A 22,067-nucleotide genomic window follows, 5' to 3' on the forward strand; every position below is an offset into this window, starting at 1 on the left:
TGGTTCTTGAGGTCGGTACGCACTTTAACAATGGTGTTGATATCCCCCTTCTGTAGAGAATATTTCTCACCAAAGTGTAATGTTGTGCTTCCCTCCGGATTTTCCTGGCCTCTTTTTCCTCTTTTGGAAGGATGTCAAATTTTATGTATTCGACCAAGGGGTTCATCCATCTGAGGTTTAAACCGACTACCTCAAGGACTTCTTGTTTGTCTTCTATTTTTACCACTAAGGGTTCCTGGAGGGTTTCTTGGATCAGGCTTCTATTGTTCCCTCCTGGCTTGGTACTTGCTAACTTGGATAGGGCATCCGCTCTGCTGTTTAGATCCCGAGTTATGTGCTTAACCTCGGTTTCTGCAAAGCGCCTAAGGTGCTCCAGAGTTTTCTCCAAGTACCTCTTCATATTTGGGTCCTTTGTCTGATACTCTCCGCTTATCTGGGAGGTCACCACTTGTGAGTCGCTGTATATCATCACCTTTGTAGCACCGACTTCTTCTGCCAGCTTCAATCCAGCAATCAAGGCTTCATACTCTGCCTGATTATTTAAAGCTGGGAATTCAAATTTTAGGGAAACCTCTATCTGGGTTCCTCTTTCATCTACCAATATTATGCCTGCACCGCTTCCTGTTTTATTGGAGGATCCATCTACATAGAGTTCCCATGTAGTTGGTTTTTCCTCCTGATCCCCTGCGTATTCTGCAACGAAGTCGGCGAGGCATTGGGCTTTAATCGCCGTCCGAGTTTCATATCTTAAGTCGAACTCGGAGAGCTCTATTGCCCATTGAACCATTCTCCCTGTAACATCCGTCTTTTGGAGAATTTGCTTCATGGGGTGGTTCGTACGGACTCTTATTGTGTGAGCTTGAAAGTAAGGCCGTAGCCTTCGTGCGGCTACTACTAAGGAGTAGGCAAATTTCTCTAGTTTGTGGTACCTTAGCTCAGGGCCTTGTAGAACTTTACTGATGAAATATATTGAATGTTGGCCGACCTCGTCTTCTTTTATCAGGGCTGATGAGACAGCCTTGTCTGCTACAGATAAGTATAGGACGAGGTCTTTTCCAGCTACGGGTCGGGTCAGAATAGGAGGTTGGCTTAAGAACTTTTTGAACTCCTGGAACGCCTCCTCGCATTCAGGGGTCCATTCAAAATGACATCCCTTTCTCAATAAGGAGAACAGTGGAAGGGATTTTAGTGCTGATCCTGCCAAAAATCTGGAGAGGGCTGCAAGTCGGCCATTCAGCTGCTGGACCTCTCTCAAACAAGTCGGGCTTTTCCTCTCTAGGATGGCTCTACACTTATCGGGATTGGCTTCGATCCCTCTTTATGTTAGCATAAATCCTAGAAATTTCCCTGCCTCCACCGCGAAGGCGCACTTTGCGGGATTTAGTCTCATCCCGTGCAGCCTTATGGTGTTAAAGACTTGTGAGAGGTCTGACAAGAGGTCGACTTCTTTCTTGGTCTTTACCAGCATGTCGTCGACGTATACTTCCATTAGGCTCCCAAGGTGAGAGGCAAACACCTTATTCATCAACCTCTGGTATGTGGCTCCTGCATTTTTCAATCCAAATGGCATGACCACGTAGCAGAAATTAGCTCTGGGTGTGATGAATGATGTCTTCTCCTGGTCTGGCTCGTACATCGGGATTTGGTTATACCCCGAGTAGGCATCCATGAATGACAAGTATTGATACCCCGAGCTGGAGTCTACTAGGGTATCGATGCTTGGCAGTGGATAAGGGTCCTTGGGACATGCCTTATTCAAGTCGGTATAGTCGACACACATTCTCCATTTGCCATTTTGTTTTTTGACTAGCACTACATTGGCTAGCCATGTTGGGTACTTGACTTCTCTGATGAAACCAGGTTCTAGGAGCGCATGTACTTGTTCTTCTACTACTAGGGCTCGTTCCGGGCCGAGCTTGCGTCTTCTTTGTTGTACAGGTCGGGACCACGGGTAGACCGAGAGTTTGTGGGACATGAGCTCGGGGTCTATCCCAGGCATGTCGGAGGCCTTCCAGGCGAAGAGATCGGAGTTATCTCTTAGGAGCTTAGTCAACCCTTGTTTTAGGGTTTCCCCTAGGTTGGCTCCTATGTGAGTATTTTTTCCTTCCTCTTTGCCGACCTGTATCTCCTCGATTTTTCCTCCCGGTTGTGGTCGCAGCTCTTCTCTGGCCCTTGCACCGCCGAGCTCTATTGTGTGAACTTCTTTGCCCTTTCCTCTCAGATTTAGGCTTTCATTGTAGCATTTCCTTGCCAACTTTTGATCTCCCCTTACCGTTGCTATCCCCGCTGAAGTCGGGAATTTCATGCAAAGGTGGGAGGTGGATACCACTGCTCCGAGTCGATTAAGAGTAGCTCTGCCGATTAAAGCGTTATATGCTGACCCTACATCGATGACTATGAAGTCTATACTCAGATTCTTTAATTTTCCCCCTTTCCAAAAGTGGTGTGGAGGGGCAAAAATCCCAGTGGTTTTATTGGCGTGTCCCCTAGTCCGTATAAGGTGTCGGGGTAGGCTTTTAATTCTTTCTCATCCAACCCTAGTTTGTCAAAAGCGGGCTTAAAAAGGATGTCCGCTGAGCTTCCTTGGTCTACTAGGGTTCTGTGGAGATGGGCATTTGCCAGGATCATAGTTATTATCACTGGATCATCGTGTCCAGAGATTATTCCTTGCCCATCTTCTTTTGTGAATGAAATGGTAGGGAGGTCGGATGACTCCTCACCGACCTGGTAGACTCTTTTGAGATGTCTTTTGCAAGAGGATTTGGTGAGTCCCCCTCCCGCGAACCCCCTAGAGATCATATGGATATGTCTCTCCGGAGTCTGCGGTGGTGGGTCTCTTCTATCCATATCATCTCGCTTTCTCTTTCTATGACTGTCCGACCTTTCTATGAGATACCTGTCAAGCCGACCTTCTCTAGCCAGCTTTTCTATCACATTTTTAAGGTCGTAGCAGTCATTTGTGGAGTGACCATATATTTTATGGTACTCACAGTAGTCGCTACGGCTCCCCCCTTTTTTATTTTTAATGGGTCTAGGGGGCGGCAGCCTTTCAGTATTACAAATATCTCTGTATAGTGGTATTTTCTTGGCCTCTCGAGACCGAGTTCTTCCTTTTTCTTGGTTTTCCTCTCCCTCTCTTTTGTTGAGGGAGGGTGCCCAGGTCGCCAACTCAAGTCTCTCAGCTTAGCATTTTCCTCCATATTGATTTACTTTTCAGCTCTTTCCTGTACATCACTTAGAGAGACGGGGTGTCTTTTAGATATGGACTGTGAGAAGGGACCTTCTCTAAGTCCATTGACTAACCCCATTATGACTGCCTCTGTGGGCAGGTCTTGAATCTCTAAACATGCTTTGTTGAACCTTTCCATATAGGCTCGTAAGGATTCTCCGACCTCCTATTTTATTCCCAGGAGGCTCGGTGCATGTTTCACTTTGTCTTTCTGGATAGAGAACCTCATTAAAAACTTCCTTGAGAGGTCTTCAAAACTGGTGACCGACCTCGGGGGGAGGCTGTCGAACCACTTCATCGCTGCTTTCGATAGAGTGGTCGGGAAAGCTTTGCATCGCGTAGCGTCGGAAGCATCAGCTAGGTACATCCGACTTTTGAAGTTGCTTAAGTGGTGCTTCGGATCCGTGGTTCCATCGTAGAGGTCCATATCGGGGCTTTTGAAGTTCCTCGGAACTTTTGCCCTCATTATGTCCTCACTGAAAGGATCCTCCCCTCCTAGGGGCGGTTCTTCTTGCTCGTCACTGGAGTTCCGGCCTTTGAGGGAGGATTCTAACTTTAAGAGTTTTCTTTCTAACTCTTTTCATCGTTCCATTTCCTCTTTTAGGTTCTTTTCGGTCTCCTTTTGTCGCTCCCGTTCTTGTTCTAACTGTTCCAGGCGACTGTGGACTAATCCCATGAGTTCAGCTGCATGGGATGGTCCCTCTTTCTCTGATTCGTGCCCTTCTGAAGAGTTTACCTTCGGATTTTTTACTCCGGAGGTACCTTCCCTGTGTTGATCATTAGTTCCCTGGTGGAGGGTCAAGTCTGCATCATTATTGCCTGTGTCCAGATTCTCTTGTTCAGAATCTGACTCCACATGACCCTCTTCGGGGGATCTGTCCGCCATCAGTGGTTGATCTCTCGGGTCCCCGGCAACGGCGCCAATGTTACGGTGGGTAACCGGAGATTGATGGGCTAGATGGCATTGGTTGGCCCAAACGTGTGAAGGAGGAGGTTTTCAAATGGGTCTGCAACTCGGGGACCCCCGTCCGACTTGTGTTCGTGAAAGAATGGGGGGTGGTACCTGCAAAGACACTCCGATGCCTAAGTTAGCAAGAGTGTGAGCAGGTCTAGAGAGTATTGGACTTAGAGATACCTGAGGGGTGTCAGCGTATTTATAGTGGTGAACCAATAACTACCGTTGGAGTAGTGCCACCTTTTTAGGGTGTTAACCGTCCCTTTATCTTAGGGAGGTTAAGATATGGCTCTGTGAAGTAGTTAGAGAGATTCTTGGGGCAGTTACTCATTTGAAGGAGTGTTTATCTGCCAGCTAACCCTCGTACCAGACTTCTTTAGAGCAAGTCGTGGTGAGTACCGACTTCATAAGACGAGGATTGGTACTGGGTGAGCCCCAACCCTTTGGATTAGACCTTTTGCTTGATCCTGGGCTTTTATTATTGGGTCAGGGTATTAACATGTGCTATGTAAGAATAAAAGTACAAAATATCCGTCTTGATTTGTTATTTTAATTTTTTTAGAGATAAAAATTCACATATAATTATCTTGTAAAAATAATTATTAAAATTCATTAAATAATTTAATATATTTATTTAAATTATTATTTAATAATTTTTAACCATCAATATTATAAAAATACAAATTAATGTGTGAGAAACTTCTTTTTAAAACTTCAAACACCTAATTTTACTTTGCTTCATTAACTATCACCCCCAAATTGAGAATTCATCACCGAATTTTGATATGCTATAAATTATAGTAAGAATTTTAAGTGTATTAAATATATTGGTATTTTAATAAATTTAATTATTAATTTTAATTATAAAAAATATATATAATATATTAATTAAAATTATTATAACACCGATATTTGGGATACATTTGAAAACTTTTTTTTAAGTTATATATATATGCTTTTATGACCAATGAATTATAACTCAAATAGCATAGTCTCTCCATACTCATCTAAGAGATTGCGAATTCGAGTTTCTTTATTTTTTTTCCGTGTATATATATATATATATATATATATATATATGCTTTCATGAGAGCAAGAGTAATATGTAAGGTTGCATCTCATAACTCATTATAATATTATTACTTTCAATTAATTCTTTTTATATAATATGGAAAATTAAAGGAGGTGTCTCTTCGCCTTCATTGACTGAAGCACATGAATTAAACAGTTTGCATGTATTACTATTGACTGAAATGAAGGAAATGACGAATCAAACAATAAGATCCTAACCTTTTTACCAAGGGACAAAATGTTATCTAGTAATATGCCCTTTAATGCGCCCCCAATGCTACCCTAATTTTACCAAAAGTTAAGAGATAATTTTGGATTATACATGTAAGAGAGAGATATTTTATAATTTGTAGGTAGCTATTTATATAAAAATGTGTTTATAAAAAGATGATAACTAATATGTGAATCACGTAATTTTTATTTATCTTTTCTTGCACTCCATTTCCTAATTAGAGGTTTAGTGGTTTATGAAAAAGAAATGCAAGCAGTATTCCTGAAAACTTGCCTCATTATCTTTGGCTAACCCAATTAGTCATATTCTATTAGTTAAACTTTAATAAATGACATGATCCACTAAATACCGTTTTTTTAAATAATAAATATGGTTCCTCTTATTTTAACAATATTGTTTTTTGTAAAATGATATAATAAAAAATAAAAATAACAATAACAATATCAGCACTTTGTTTACGGGAGGGAGGAGGAAACTAGTCCTGGCACCATTAATTAAGAAAAATAAATAATATTTATCATTTCAGTTTTAAAAGATTATATCATAATTATCAAATTAACTATATTTTTTAATCATACACAATTATTAAAATAAATATTAAATTTTATTAAATATTTGCAAATTAAAAGAAGACAAAAATACATATTATTAATCACAATATAGTATCCTTTTATAGTTATATGATATTTCTCATTAAATACATAAAAATATATAATAAGTGTAAATTAATTAATAAATTATTAAAATTAAAAAATAATAAGAGTAAATTACCATTTCTACTTAGGAAAGTTGAAAACGCTGACATATCTACTCATAAAAAAGAAAATTACCATTTGTACCCATAAAACATGAGTTCTATATAACAAAATTATCCAAACACTAAAAAATCATATAAAAAACTCCAAATTACCCTTATCATCATCCGCATCATCTTTTCCCCATCACCACCACCACCACTAACCCTAACCCCATCCTCTTTCTCTCTCCTTCCATTTTCTGAGCTCGTCGCCGCCGCCAGAGTCTGTCAACTCTGCGAACTCCTTCCTCTCTCTCTTTCTCTCTCTTTCCTTCTATATTTTGCTTCTCTCTCTTCTACTTCTTCGAATGGTTGCGTGATGTAGGTTCAGTAGTCTCTGGGTTTGTAGACTGGAGAAGAACGGGTGAAACTGCGGACTGGACAGGGGTTGGAGCTCTATGTCAGCGAGAGATGGAAGGCTAGTTGGAACGGGTTGGGGTAGCGGTAGCGATCAGGCAGTGGCAGCGGCTCTAGAGTTGTTAAAGGCAGCAAAAACAGAAGGCGACGGTGGTCCTGGGCTCGCGGAGGTGAAGCAAGGGGAAGAACAAGAAAGAGAGAGGGAAAGGGTGGAAGAGGAAAGAAAGGGGGAAAGGACGCGGCGGCGGCGAGTGGAGGTTGGGTGGGACTTGACGGCGCCAGCGACTGTTGAGTGCCGCGACGGAGGTTACGCAGAGGAGCTAAGAAGGGGCGAGAGAGAGAGGAAGAAGAGTGAAAATCGGGTGAGGGGGGACAACTTGGTGTTCGCCGGTGGTGGTGCGGTGGTCTCAGACAATTTGCTTTTTCTATTGTTGTTGTTGTTGTTGTTTTATGTGAAGAAGATGATAATGGAGGTATAGTGGTGGTGGTGGTGGTGATGGTAGTGATGAAGGAAATGAGGTGGTGATGCCTTTGAATTGAGTGATGGTGGTAATTAGGGTTTAGGATGGTGGTGAGGAAGAATTTCGGTGGTGGGTTTGGGATTAGAAAAGTGGTGGTGTGGAGTAAGTGGTGGTGGTGGGGTAATTTAGAAATTTCAAATAATTTTTTTAGATTTGGATAGTTTTATTAGCAAAAGTTTATGTTTCATAAGTACAAATGGTAATTTCCTTTTTTATGGGTAGATATGTCAACATTTTTAACTTTTGTGGATACAAATGATAGTTTACTCAAATAATAATTAATTTAATACAAAATAAAATTTAAAAATACTTAATTAATTTAACGAATGATCCAACAGTTGAATCTATAATCCGCCAGGTCAATTATCGATTTGATTATAATAAGTAATAACTATAGACTATTAGACTATATAGTTTTATAACTAAGTTAACTAACTTTATTATTATTATTATTATTATTGAAGGTTGTGGTAGGCTTAGAGAAGGGGGGTTGAATCTATGCTTGTTATGACCTTTTAAATCAAACTTTCAATTCTGATTCTGTTTTGTACTCAGCAGCAAAAATTTATGAGACAATTTATTTTTGTCTCATGAATATCAAAAAACAGAACACAGCAGAGAAGAGAAAAGCTAACACCAGCATATATCCTTATTTGGTTGCCTTGTGCTGTGCAACCTACGTCCAGTCTCCTCCACAACAATGGAGGAATTTCCACTATAGTTAAAAGTATTACATACACCAATTTTACACTCGAGTTCTAACCTAACTTGACATTGGCTATGCTAACACCTAACTATTTACTCTTAGTGCTAACCCAACTAAGAAAGGGATACCTTATAGGTATAAGATACAAGACACTTAACCAACCTAAAGAAATCAGAAAAATAACTCTAGACTTTTCTCTCAAGTGTATCACTCAGCCTTTTTTCACTCATGGCTTTTACTTGAGCTTTCTCACAATGTCTTTTCTCACAAGAAATTACAGAAAGATAAACATAGAAAAGTACATCACAATCTGTAAAACATGAAAGAGATTGACTTTATCAGCAGCCTCTTTGCTATGTGCAAAATCAGATTTGCAAACCTTAGATACAGTTCTTCAGTATTGACCGAATGCTTCTTTGAAAGAAAGCATTATCCAAGCAGATGAACTTCTTTGCAGAACACAACTTTCAAACTCTGGTTTTCTCTCCTTAGTTCTAAATTACCAAAAAGCTTCTTTTTATCTCCTTGCATGTTCTTTGGTTGCTCACCCTAGGTCAACTTCTTGAGCCTTGAGTTTCACCAACCCACAAACTCACTTTTTCTCATTAAACATCATAGTAGAAACTTTGCTTCTGACTTCTTCATCTTGACTGAAAGCCATAAAACAGCAACCACAAAAGTCTTCTAATGGTCAACTTAATCTGAACCCTTGAAAACCAACTTGATCCCCAAGACATGTTTGAGACCGTGGATTTATAACAGAGAAGAACAAAAATCCTCTTTTCCATATAGCTCAAAACGGAGTGGCAGAGAGTTGAAGATGAAGAAAAGAAAGTGTATTGCATGTAAAAGAAAATGGGTTACCTTTAACCTAAACTTGATTTGGTTTGAAATGGTTGATTAGACTTCTGTCTTTCAAGCTTAATCTCTCTCTTTCTTTCTTCTTCTGTGAATGGCGTGTAGAAGAAGCTCTTTCTCTTTCTTTTGTGAGTTGACTGAGACAGAGAAGTGTACGTTACTTTTGGTTGAAGCACATGGAAAGAGTTTGAATTGAGTGAAGTACTAAGGCTTGGGTCGGATCACTTCATTTTGCCTGTTTTGATTTTTCCAGCCTTGTTTCCTTATAAGCTTTGTTTATATTATTGACCCACCAGCCTTGCTGTATTATTTTTCATTCCAATTGGGCTGCTAAACTAAGTTTTGGCCTGCAACATATTTATAAATAATTAGTAACATATAATTATTAATTAATCAACACTAATTATTTATCTTGTCCAATAATATTTGTCATCACTAATTTAAACTAATTTAAGTAGTTAATTTCTTAACTCAACAATTATTATTATTATTATTATTATTATTATTATTATTATTATTATTATTATTATTATTGTTATTATTACTACTACTACTACTACGGTTCTACTAAGGAATCAACTAGAGTGAAACCAACTCTAACCAACTAGTTGAAAAATAGGTCTATTGTCTATTATAAAACAAAACAAAAAAATAATTTTCCATTATCCTAATTTTTCGAATTTCAAAATAAAAAATAAAAGGGAATTAGTTTAGTTGGCTTATACCATAGTTGACTCCCAAGACTTTTAAAGTATAGGAAACTAATTCACTGACCAACCAACTTGAATAACTTTTTAAAAAATTAATTTAAAATTAAAAAATATAATACCCTAAAATGAAAACAAAAACAATCCCCCTCCCGCCTCTCTCTTCACACAAATTCCTCACAATCACACTCACGCCTTCCCCTTCCATCACGCTATAACGGAAACGACGCCATAGCTTTAACCACTGCAAAGTGCAGCGCTGCCGAATTCTGTCTATCATCGCGGCTTCCTCCTTGCGCGCCGCAGCCACCACCGAATGCCACAGCCCTACTCTACTTCGCGATTCGCAGTAGTGCCGCCCGACCACTGCAGCGACCTATTCCTCACAATTCGCAGAAGCGTCACTTGACCACTGCAATCCCTTTCCCCTCGCGATTCGTAGCGGAACTTATCACCTTTCCGGTGAGTCAATTCATATTCCTTTATTTTTTCTTTTTCGAATTCCTTCTTTTTTCTGCAATTTAATTTAAAATTCAATTTTTTTAATTTTTTCGATTGTTCCAATTTGCGTGTTGTTTCTGTAATAATGCTTGTAACATTTTGTATTTTTTCACGATTTCAAAACTTTAAAGTTAAAAATTAAGAATGATTTTGAGGACATGTAATCATAAGGTTAGAGTTTTTTTAATGAACCCGGGATGAATAGAAGCCATGAACTTTACAACTTCAAGTAGTTGGTTTTCTTTCATTGTTCTAATTGGTTGTAAAAGGATTCCGTTGTTTACTTGTTTTTCATATAATGATTGAGATGAAATATTGGTTTTATGAATTCAAGGACTCAGGTAGAGGATATGGAAACTATAGTGGTTGTTTTTTCTTATTGGATTTGGTATTAAATGGATGCTTCTAATTAAATTGGAAACGTGCTGCTTCTGTTGACATCGGAACATTGCTTTCAAAGACTGTTGCCATCTTCCATGTGCGTATCGTGTGTGTAGCTTCTATTTTGTCAAGTTATTTATTGTTAGGGATGGATTGTGATCTAGTCTCTTTTTTTAACTTTTTTTTAATTTTGTTGAGAGTGCCAACCTTGTAGGGTAAGATTTTTATTCTAATTTCGAATATTTGATTTTTCAAGAGAGGTTTGATCCTATAATCAATTCTAATTCTGACCGTGATTTTATTCCAACCACGCTATTTAGGTAAGAATCTTATGTTTTTTTTTTTGGTGTTCTTGATTTTCTTTGAATATATGAATCTGAAGCAATTTTTCCTTATATGGTTCATTATCATAGAAGGAACATCTGGGGTCAGGACTTTGGTGGAATACATTGTGCAGTGCTTACTGTCAATAGAAACACGTACTAATAAGTCTAACAGAGAAGAAAAATCCCGGTCTTAACCAAAAGAACCACAAAGTTTTGAAAAGTAACATCGAAGTTCTAAACAGAAGACACATCCATTAAAGACAGATTCAAACAAGTTTTAAATAGAAGATACATCCGTTAAAGACACATCTACTAAAGATACATCCAAATAAGTTTAAAAAGAAGACACATCCATTAAAGATATATCCAAGCATTAACTGGTTAAAATAAAACAAGTGTTTAACGAAAACAAAAAGACACATCAATGTCCTAACAGATCAGAAAATAACTTTTTAAAAAAACATCCATCTATAAAAAAGAAACGGCCAATAATTCAACAAAATCAAAGAACAACTCATATAAATAAAAAATCTTAGTATCTGAACACTAGAACTGATAAGAAACATCTTCTATTAAATAAAACCCTAATCATCTACTAACATGTTGGAGCAACAACGCGCGACAGAAGAGGAAAAGATGGGTTGGCGCGTCGCGGAGCCTGGCGGACTTGACTCGGCTCGTTGGAAGGATATAGGTTATGGCGTGATGTCGCGAGTTTACCAAGATTACTAGCCCTCGGTGGCAATATTGACCCGCGTTCGAACTAGTAAAGGAAGTGATGAGGTGCGCTGTTGACAGCGAACATCACATACTAACCCTTATACATAGATTCTGAATTATGAAAAAAAGCAGAAACATCCATTTTAACTTAAAACAAAAAATATACCTAATCCAAACAATTGACCAATTTGAAGGACTAAATTATAAACCAACGTCAATTCAACCAAAAATAAACTAAAATGACCACATTTAAACCCTATTTTGTGATAAAAACATAAAAAAATATTTTGGAAATAATTGAACTTCCTTGTTACTAACTTTTTTTTCCAAAACTCCCAATCCACATAAATCCAACAAAGCATACAAAACCGTTTAGTCAGTCACAGAACAAACATCATTTTAACAAAAAAGAAATGTCAATATATTATCAAATCTAAAAAATGAAGAAACATCCGCAACTATAAAAAAGACACATTTGCAAGCCTATGCAAAGTGACATCAAGCAAAGCAGTCAGAATCAGTAGCTGGAAAATCTAAACCACTAAGAACATCTGAAATCATTCAAAAGCAACATCCATTAATCAAACTGATATCATGGAACATCCATACTTGAACAAACTCAATGAACATCACATACTAATCCTTTTACATAGATTCTGAACCATGGAAAAATAACAAAAACATCCATTTTAACTTAAAATCCTAAAAACCTTCTTACCAAAAAACCTGCTTTCATCAAATAACATCCATATGAACTACTAATTCTACTAAAATAAAGGAAAACACATAAAGAAAACTACTAACCACTGAACCAGGAGCAGCTGCTCACGACGAGAGACAATGAGACCTGACGCGACGTGGAGGCATAGCTGGGGGAGGTGCGGCTCGATGGACGAATGGAGATGGCGATGCAACGTCCATGGTTTCGGAAGAGGTGGACTCCACACTTCGACGGTGACCTGCACTGGAACCAGCAGTGGTAGCACTGAGCTACGCTTCTGAAGACGACCAGTTGCTCTTGATAGGCAACGATAGTAACCTTCGCAGGAAGCGGCGGAGGCGCTCTCAACGGAATTGTCCGCGGCAACGTTGACGGTGTGCGAAGGAGGTTGGTCAGTGCGTGGCTGTCGTGCGTGATAAGGTGAAGAAGAACGATGGCGGTGGAAATAGAGGTAGGTCGAAAGGTCAATAGTAATTTTTGAATTAGGATAACGAGGGGTGTAAAACCCGTAAAATTAGTACATAATTAGCTAATAAATTAATTATTAATAAAAGAAATAAAAAATTTTAATTTTATAGTTTAATGAGATAGAGCTAATTAAAATAAGAATTTTGACACTAAGATTGGATCGAACGGGACAAACCAGTCGAACCGGGTCCAAAATGGGCCCAATGCCCAACCCAAGCACACAATTAATAAGAGCTTTAGCTCTTCATCCCTTGTTTCATAATGAAATATGCTGGGAAATTGATGAAGGGGAGCAAGGGACATGCAAAACCCTTGGCTAGATTTCAATCTCACATAACTTTTGATTTGGAATTCCGATTGACGAGTCGTCAGTGGCCACGCGTTCTTCTCGAAATTCTCTTCAAAACCCACTAAAAAATTTGGTATGAAACTTAAGTTTTCTCACCCAGATCTTCTCATCTCCGTTTTGAAAATTTGAGAAATTATTTTTAAGAATTATGTAATTTTGGTGCCTTAGGATCAAATTAACCTTGTGAGCTTGCTGGGTCTTGTCCCAAACTTTCGTTGGTAAGGTGAGGAACATTTAATCCTTGTCAAGTTATCTAATTAGTGAATCCTATGGTAATTTTAGTATTGTTTTGTGAAATTAGATTGAATTGTATATTTTTGGAAATAAATTGGTAGTATTAGAGACCTGAAGTTCGCTTTGGAGGCTGGAAAATCTGTTTGGTAAGGTCTTGGAGCCTTGGACTATTGAGGAACGGTGATAATTGTGATGTTCTGGGCTTTAAGAGGAATCGGCCAAGGTATGGTTTCGGTTTTTCGTAACTAAAATATAATGTGTCATGAAAACTTAGGTTAGTTGACCGTAAGATAGGAATTGAATTTTTGACGTTGTTGATGGTTGAGATTGATTAAGTTGTATGTTGGTTAGTGATTTTGAGGTTGTGATTGATGCTATTATGAATGATATGTTTAACTTGGTATATGAGATTGATAAATGACAATGATGATGTTTATTGAGATGTGGATGTTGTTGATGATTTAGGATTGGTTGGTATTTATGAGGTTTGGTAAATTAAGGTTGTTATTGGTGAAATAATGTAAATTTTATGGAGATTGATGAAGTGTATATACATGAAGTTAATGATTATGTATAATGTTGTTTGAACATGAATTATTGTGTGAAATGATTATAAATGTGAATTGGTGTGTTATGGAGTAAATGAGGGATGTTGAGGAATGATTAACTTGGTTGATGCAAATTTGGTAAGTTTTTAAGGGGTTTGAGGTATAAAAATTTTGAAAGTTGAGGTTTGGAATTTTAAAGATATCTTAGATTTTTGACTAATTTCGACGAGTTATAACTCGGCCTCCGGACCTCCGTTTTTTTTTATCAAACTTGTCTAGAATGAAAATTTGGTCTGAGAGGTTTACACCGTTTGAAGAACGAATAAAAAAATATTTTAAAACGAAAAAGTTGTGCGCGTCCAAAGTTTAGTGTACAAAACAGGAATTCTGGACATAGCAACATTTTTGCAACTTCTGCTATGCATGCGTATGCGAGGGGCACACGCAACGCGGACATAGCTCTCGGGTTGAGGGGCTCGCGTATGCGAACCAGTAACATGTACGCGAGAGTGCCCAAAATTGATTCCTGCTTATACGAGCAGAGTGTCGCGTACGCAGACTCCTATTTTTCTAAAAATGTGTTTTTTTAATGTTTTAAACCATTCCTCTAACCTTGCAAACCTCTGTAAAACCTATGAAAAGTACGATAGCTAGTGTTTATACTTTGGGGTAAGCATAAGAGGTAGTGGGTGAATTAAAAAGTGGTGTTTACCATCATGAATTTAGAGCCAATGGAGTAGAGGATAGAGGTTTGGGATGAGTTATAACGACAAATGATTTTGTTGAAAAATAATGAATATAGTATGACAAAGATGATATTGATGTTAAGATTTATGATGAATGAGATATGGTTATGAATGGATATCAATAAATGATTTATAATGAATTTGAAAATGAAATTGTTTTAAGCTTGATCTGGCAAGGTTCGTGGTGGTTTACCACTTGTCCAGTGTCGAGATGTATGTAGGGTTCGTGGTGATGTATCACTCACATGTTTTTAAAAGAGAATGTTATGTGGGGTTCGTGGTGGTTTACTGCCCACGTGTGTGTATTGTTTTTCAATTGAAGATCTTTCGAGGTTCGTGGTGGTGTACCGCCCATCGATTTTAAAGAGGACAATATCCGGGTTAGCTACCGGATGTGTCGGGTTCTGACAAAGTAATCGACACGTGAGCTCACGACCATTAGGAAAGGCATGCATCATATGCATTTGAGTGACTTGTTTGGTTTTGCATTCTTGGGTTTGCGTAACTGATATTCATGCTTAACTGATATATATTCTGATTGTTGTAACTGTAAACTACTTGTAATTTCCTCGTATGCATTGTTTGTATGTGCACTGGTGTTTCAGAGGATTGGAGGAAAGGCGATAAACTCAAGAGTTAAGTTAGAAATTGAGATAGAATCAAGAATCCTTAGATACCTCACCCTGCTTATTGTTTTCAATGTTAGTTTTAAGTTTGAATCTATTGTCGGAAGTTCTAGGATCGCCTTCGGTTTTTCCAGGACCCTATATGTTAGTTATGTGGGCACCGTTACCATGCTGAGAACCGGGTACATATTTTATTTTTTTTAGATGCAAGACGTGAAGCACCTCGCTGAGGCATACTGGGAGCTTCTGAAAGCGAAGATCTTTGTGTTTTGGGATTTTATTTTGGTTTTGATATTTGGATTCTCTAAAGTTTGAATTTCACTTAAGAGAGTAAAGTATGATCTCTCACCATTGATTTCATAGGTGAGACCAAGAATAAATATGAAAGAGAAATTATTCAAAGGTAGAAGATCACACTTTACTCTCTAAAGTAAAATTCAAACTTTAGAGGATCCAAATCCTATATATAGATACTTGTATATCTCCACTATATATGTAAATATTTCTTTATCCCTTTTAGAGATTGATTTGGAGAAACAGGTTTTGTAAACTGTATTTTGGGCTCTTTTGGGATTCTTATGTATATGTACGTATATATACTCTGGCCGGTCTTAACTTCGCGAGTCGAGTCAGAGGCTTTGTTATCTGTATCTTGAAACTCTTCTTTTATGTATTTATGTTACTCGTATCCTATTGAATTTACGTTTATCGCTTACGTGAGTGATGCGCTTTTCTTTTAACACTTTTTATTAACTTTCCTTCAAAAGACTCCTAGATATAAACCATTTTTAATTATATTATATTATATTATATATATATATATGTTTTACTTTTAGAAGTCGTAGCGTCTCGTCACTTCTGTTTTACATCCTAGCTGTAAAGCTCTGTGTAGTAGAATGTTACAAGAAATAATTGGAGAATATTTTTTTCCTAATTATTGGATTTTGAGGTTTAGCCTAATAGGAATTAGCAGGAATTGACTCAACACCCTCTTGATTACCTAATGAGATTGAATAATTATATCGGAAATCCAAACTCGGGCCTAAACTTAACTTGACAGCTATTGAACTACGTAATATTTTTTCCTTTATTTTTATTTTTATTCTTTTATTTTTTGGGTCTGTAAGAACTAATCAATCAACTACTAAATTACAAGACTTCAAGGATAAACTGGGCTGTATAAAACTGAGAAGATGCAGCACTCCTGTTTAAAATTGAACCTGGGCTTTAAATGTATTCATATATTAAAAAAGGAAATAATATTTTAATTCATCATGAAAATAACCTATGTTGTGCGATTTACTTTGAATTTATCAGGAAGAAGGCTCAAGGGCCAAGATATGATAGAATTTGAGAAATGGCATTAGACAATTGGTAATAACAATGACCGAGTAGTTAATTCGTAGTTTTTACTTTAACTCAGACGACTATAATAAAATCATAATTCATGTAGCTTTTACTTTAACTCAGATGACTATAATAAAATCATAATTCATGTAAGGCAAAACATAAACATGATTCGTAAATTATAAAAAAATATATAAAAAAATTAACAAATAAAAATAAATTTCATAATTAATTGTCAAATTATTTCTAACAAAAGAAACAATTTAGTAGTTCATAATTTTTTTTTGCCTAAGTAATTCATAATTTTTTTGGGTTAATTCCTAAGTAATTCATAATTATATATGTATATGCTATAAGCCCAAGACACTGACTTGGACAAAAACAATGGACAAGGCTCATTTAACTAAAAACAATAAAGCAAATCATGAAAGGATATGAAAAAAAATCAATAAGAGATACTAAAAAAAAAACAACCAAATTCAAAAGGAAAAGAACAAGAAAAAGAGTTAAGTTCCCAAAAGAAAAATAAAATAAAATAAACCAATTTTATTAATCATCTCAGTTGCATCGCCACTCTCTTCTCTCTGTACTTCCTCTTATTGTTTTTGTTCAAAACAATAAACTTATTTCCAGACATATCCTTATCCCTCTTCTAATAGAATAACACCTATCAAAGTGATGAAATAGAAAAAAAGACATGGTGGGTTACACACATTAGAAGCAAAGAGAGAGAAAAATGGAAGAAAATCTAAGGTTCCAACACCACCTTAGCAGATTATGCTTCGGATCCAAGTTGGATTCTGCATTGCACAACAAAACTAAGCTTTGGACCAACTTTCTTCTCAAAACATAGGTCGTAAGCAGAACCGCGATTCCGACAACTCTGTGACTTTCCCCAGTGTTTCTGTACATAAGCAACTCCAGTAACTCGAGTAGTAGAAGCATGAGAGAGAGAGAGAGAAGAAACGTAAACTCATACGTTTCCACGAGCCAACTTGCGATTTTGTCTACCTTGACAATGACAACTATCTTAAAGTGATAAAGTAAACAAATTCAGACTTCAATCCAATATTGCTATATAATCCAAGTTTGACAGGCAAGTACAAATTGAGGAAATGTTCCACAAGCAATGGAAAGCAAATGAACAAAAGAATATGAAAAGAATAGGGCTTAAAAAAATGGCCCCTTCTGGTGTCTAATGGGAGCTTCTATCTTCTGCTCCTCAAATTCTGTATTACAGTGACTCGGTGAAATTGCTCTTTATAGAACATACAATATTTGTTAATTTGGAATACAACCTGGTTACATCAAGATGCGGAGAACAGCAAGTCCAACAGCAGATATTGAGACAAGAGTTCCTATGCAATATTTTATAACATCATATTTTGCTGCTTCTAACTGTGCCCTTAGAGCATGAACCTCCTGGACAATATTGAAAAGAAAAAAGAAACAAATTAAAATGATGTGGCAAGATAATAACTGAGAAGTCCTTCTTGAAGTTCACTTGTTTGCTTACTCTCTCAAGTTTGTTAGCCAGATTGTTAGTTTCGGCACTCTGATTAGACAATTCCTCCCTTATTCTCCTGCACTTACATAGAACCATTGGTTATAGTATTAAGAAAAAAATGAGACATTGCAATGAAACAAAGTTCCATAGTGCCTGAAAAGTGGCATGTTTTCTTTCCTAATTCTTACCCCCTTTCAAGATTCAAATCCAATCGTTGCCCAGCTGTGACTTTATCTATCTCATACCTGCATCACAATCCATCAAGTTCCACCTTAAGGAGCATAAAATGACAAAAGAAACTAGTAGCTGATTTAAAAATAAAATGGACCTCAATTCACTGCGCATCTTCTCTATATCATTCCTTAGTTTTTCAGTCTCTTGTTGCAGCAAGGAGTAATGATGTCCCTACATCATAAATTTTCCATCATATAACAGCACAAGACAAGTGCAAATTGACAACCTCAACATAACAAGAAAATGAGAAAAAATGAGAAGAGAAAACAAGAAGTGTAAAAAAATAAATAAATAAATAACAAGAACCAACATAATTTCCATAGTTTAGAACCACTTTTTATACATATTAACATTGCAAAGAACCAAATCAAACTTTCAATATATATATATATATATTACCACATGATTTGTTTCAATAACAATAACAATTTGAATTATTCATGGTCCCTAAACCCATGTATCTACTTTAAGATGCCAAGACATAGATATATATCAATATAATGAAATCTCTCATCTTATGAATAAATGAGAACATGAGACATGCTCCATGAGTATTACAATCGTTACTTAAAAACATAATACCACAAGAAACAAATAGAGAATTTCTCGAAGACATGTATAGCTCTCACTTTTTGAAAAAAATAAAAACAAAACTATCAATTTAATGATTAAATGAGATGAACATTGAGGAAGATTACAATCATTATCCAAAGATACAATACCTCACAAGAAACAGACACAAACAATTTCTACAAGGCAAATATTTGAATCGTTTGATTAGAAGATGTCAAATCTATGGGTTAACCAAATGGAGTTTTTAAGAAGTTCCATCACAATATCTAGTCCAAGAGGCCATATTTTAAATGCTAGAAAAAGCAATTTATGGAATGTATCCTCTTTCATCCTTTGCTTTCCATATACTCAGGTGCAAATATTATATATTGGCAATTAACATAATTCCCTTTGAATGTCATTCTTCAGTTATCCTGGTGTCAAACAGGATAAAAGTAACATGAGAAACCTAGCTACATAAAAAGACAACGAACTAAGATGTTAGCCTGATATTGCAATATCATTCAATGAGGTAACTTAACAATCATATCAATGTAATAGAATGTATCATTGTTGTCCAGAATAACAACTAAAAACACATGCTCTGTAATTACTAAATAACAGCTAGAAAAGTGGGATACACATGTATCCTAATCCCCAACATCGACACACAAATATAAAAAGGATTCTGTTATGGATTACTGTAATTTATGTCACCTACATTAGTCAGCAATATTCTAACTATCACTTAGAATACTTGTTTCATCTCATTCATGTGCACCTATACCATAAATGTAAACACAAATTACCTGTGAGCTCTGCACTTCTGCTTTGAATTTGGACAGGCTGGACTCTTGGAGCATTTCAGTCTAAAAAAAAGCAGTATCTTAGATTCCAAAAGAGTAGTAAACTTCACAAAGGAGCCAAATAAAGAACAATATAAACATGGGCCTCACCCTTTGCATCTCTGCTTTTGATACTAATGATTCTGATACATTTTCCAGGCTGTCATTCAAAACTTCAGTTATGGCAGCAGTTATCGCCTCAGCCTGCTTTGTGGGCAATCCTTGCCCCTCAAGTTTCCTAACCTAGAAAGCAGAAAACGATTACCAATGAACAAACCACTCATAACAGCTTAACATATTCAATCGTTCTTAAAATTGCAAATTTGCAACTAATTAGAAAACAAAATAAGTGAACAAAAAGGCCATGAAAAAAGAGAAAAATAAAAATTGGTAAGAAGGTTAACGTAAATTACAAGGGCTAATGTATCAACGAGGAACAACCGCTGTCCATTTGATTTCACCAATTGGGAAAATGATCTGAGACTTGAGTTGGAAGAGAACGACTTTGAGGCCCCAAAGCTCGAAAATTGTGTTATGGGCATGGCAATCCCCGACCTCGTTCCCAATTGTGCCAATCGCTTGCAAGCCGCAGCGGCGGCCATTACAATTTCCTCAAAAATAAGAAATTGAAAGCAAAGAGGAATATTCGAGCCTAAATGTGCACTAATCCCAATTCGGATATAGAAACCTTGTTTTCAGCCACTATTCAAACAAAGAAGAAACAGAATCCAAGGACGGAAAATTAATCAACATGAAAGAAGCCAAGAAAGCAGAAGAATTTTTTACAAGATTTGATTTTGATTCCTCACAAATCAATCCAGTTTCTGGAAACCAAACAAGATGAGAAGGAAAGGCATAGAGGCAGAAAAAGAGAGATTTCATGGAGTTACCTGAATGTGAAAAGGACAAGGAAATACAGATTAAGATAAGGGAAGGAGTAATCGGTACTTTTGAATCGGTGGGAACTTAAAAAGGAAATGGATTCGCGGTTGCTTGCAAGTACATGGCTCTACGATGGCAGACCTATTTTGAATCGAAACGATGGTGTACTATTTCTCACGGCAATTTTTCCTAGGTTTCTTCACGTGCAATTTCCATCCATTCCCTTCAAGTAAACTACTTAAGTTCAATAAGTTGATCAAATAAATTATTTTCTATAGATATGTAAATAAGTTGATCAAATAAGTTGCTTCTAAGTATGAATGAATGAAATAGATATATAATAAATAGAGAAAACTATCCATTCTATCCAATAAAGTTTAAAATGCTTACAAATTTGTTATGAATAAATTTAATTTTAATATATAGGTATGTTTATAATAAGCACAATAATTATATGTTTATTGGATATGCCATATTATATAAACTATTAGATTTTATTAGATAAAAATTAAAAATTAATATAAAAAAAGAGTAATATAAAAAAAGAGTATTAATAGATTCTAATAAATATAGAATACATAATAATAAATGCTTTAAATGACAATACTTTAATACACAATATTTTAAATGGTAATAAAATTTTTTTATTATTAAATAATTAAATATAAAACATATAAATACAAAAAATATGAGTGTTTTTATTCATTAAGATTAATTGTTATGTAAAAAATTTTTATAATATTAAAATAATATTTTAAACCGTAACTTAAAAATATAAAATAATTAAAATTTTATTTTATATTACTTGAAAAATAATTAAATTATTATATTTAAAATTTATTAACTAACTATTTTTGTTAAAAATATTATTTTATAACATAATTTTTTATCAAAATATTTTTAAAATATAATTTATTTAAAATATTATATATAATATATGAAAATATTAATTTTTTATTTTTTTATTTTTTTTAAATGAAATAAATAATATAATTTTAAATATATATCTATCACATTATATATTTACTTATATTAATAAAACTTAAATTAATCAAACTTACATAATTAAATACTAATAAGTTAGGAAAACTTAAGTGGGGTGCACTTTGAGGCCGCACCATAAGTTGCTACTACACATGCTTCCATCGTCTTCCTCTCTTTGCTTTTTTCTGGATGCGGTGAATACAGATCGGATCAGATCAGATTTAGTATCCACATTTTTTAAATTTGGATTTGATCTTATTCGATATGTACATTTGCGGATCGGATCGGATCAGATATCGAATATATCTGCAAGATACAAAAATATTTTTAAAAGTTTATTTTTCTTAAAAAATATCAATAAAATTTATTTTTTTCTATTCTTTTAAATATGTTTACTCTTAAAATAATATTAAATATATTTTTTAAATAATAAATTAAAATAATACAATATATATGATAATTATTAGTTGAAATAAAATATAAAAAAATATTTTTTTTATTTTTTTATTTTTGCGGATACGCGGATATGCGGATTGGATATGCGAATACTTACACAATTCCGCAATCCGATCCTATTAGTATGCAAATCGAATCGGATCAGATTCGACAGGCTTGTGAATCGGATCCATATTCGTAATTTTTGAATCAGATTTGGATAAATACC

The 22,067-nt window shown here is 35.6% G+C and overlaps 1 protein-coding gene across 1 annotated transcript; it reads right to left on the reverse strand.

Moving 5' to 3' along the window:
* Positions 1-17,451: 17,451 nt before the first annotated feature.
* LOC130982588 (protein FMP32, mitochondrial-like) lies at positions 17,452-20,695 on the reverse strand. The gene is made up of 8 exons (XM_057906626.1): positions 20,428-20,695; positions 19,951-20,239; positions 19,649-19,780; positions 19,502-19,561; positions 18,235-18,311; positions 18,095-18,151; positions 17,916-17,982; positions 17,452-17,821 (listed from the first exon to the last, which is right to left on the reverse strand). The coding sequence occupies exons 2-8, from the start codon at positions 20,137-20,139 to the stop codon at positions 17,702-17,704; spliced, it is 702 nt and encodes a 233-aa protein (XP_057762609.1). The 5' UTR covers positions 20,140-20,239; positions 20,428-20,695; the 3' UTR covers positions 17,452-17,701.
* Between the last annotated feature and the right edge of the window lie 1,372 nt (positions 20,696-22,067).

The sequence above is a fragment of the Arachis stenosperma genome, chromosome 5, assembly GCF_014773155.1.
Source record: "Arachis stenosperma cultivar V10309 chromosome 5, arast.V10309.gnm1.PFL2, whole genome shotgun sequence".
NCBI lineage: Eukaryota > Viridiplantae > Streptophyta > Magnoliopsida > Fabales > Fabaceae > Arachis > Arachis stenosperma.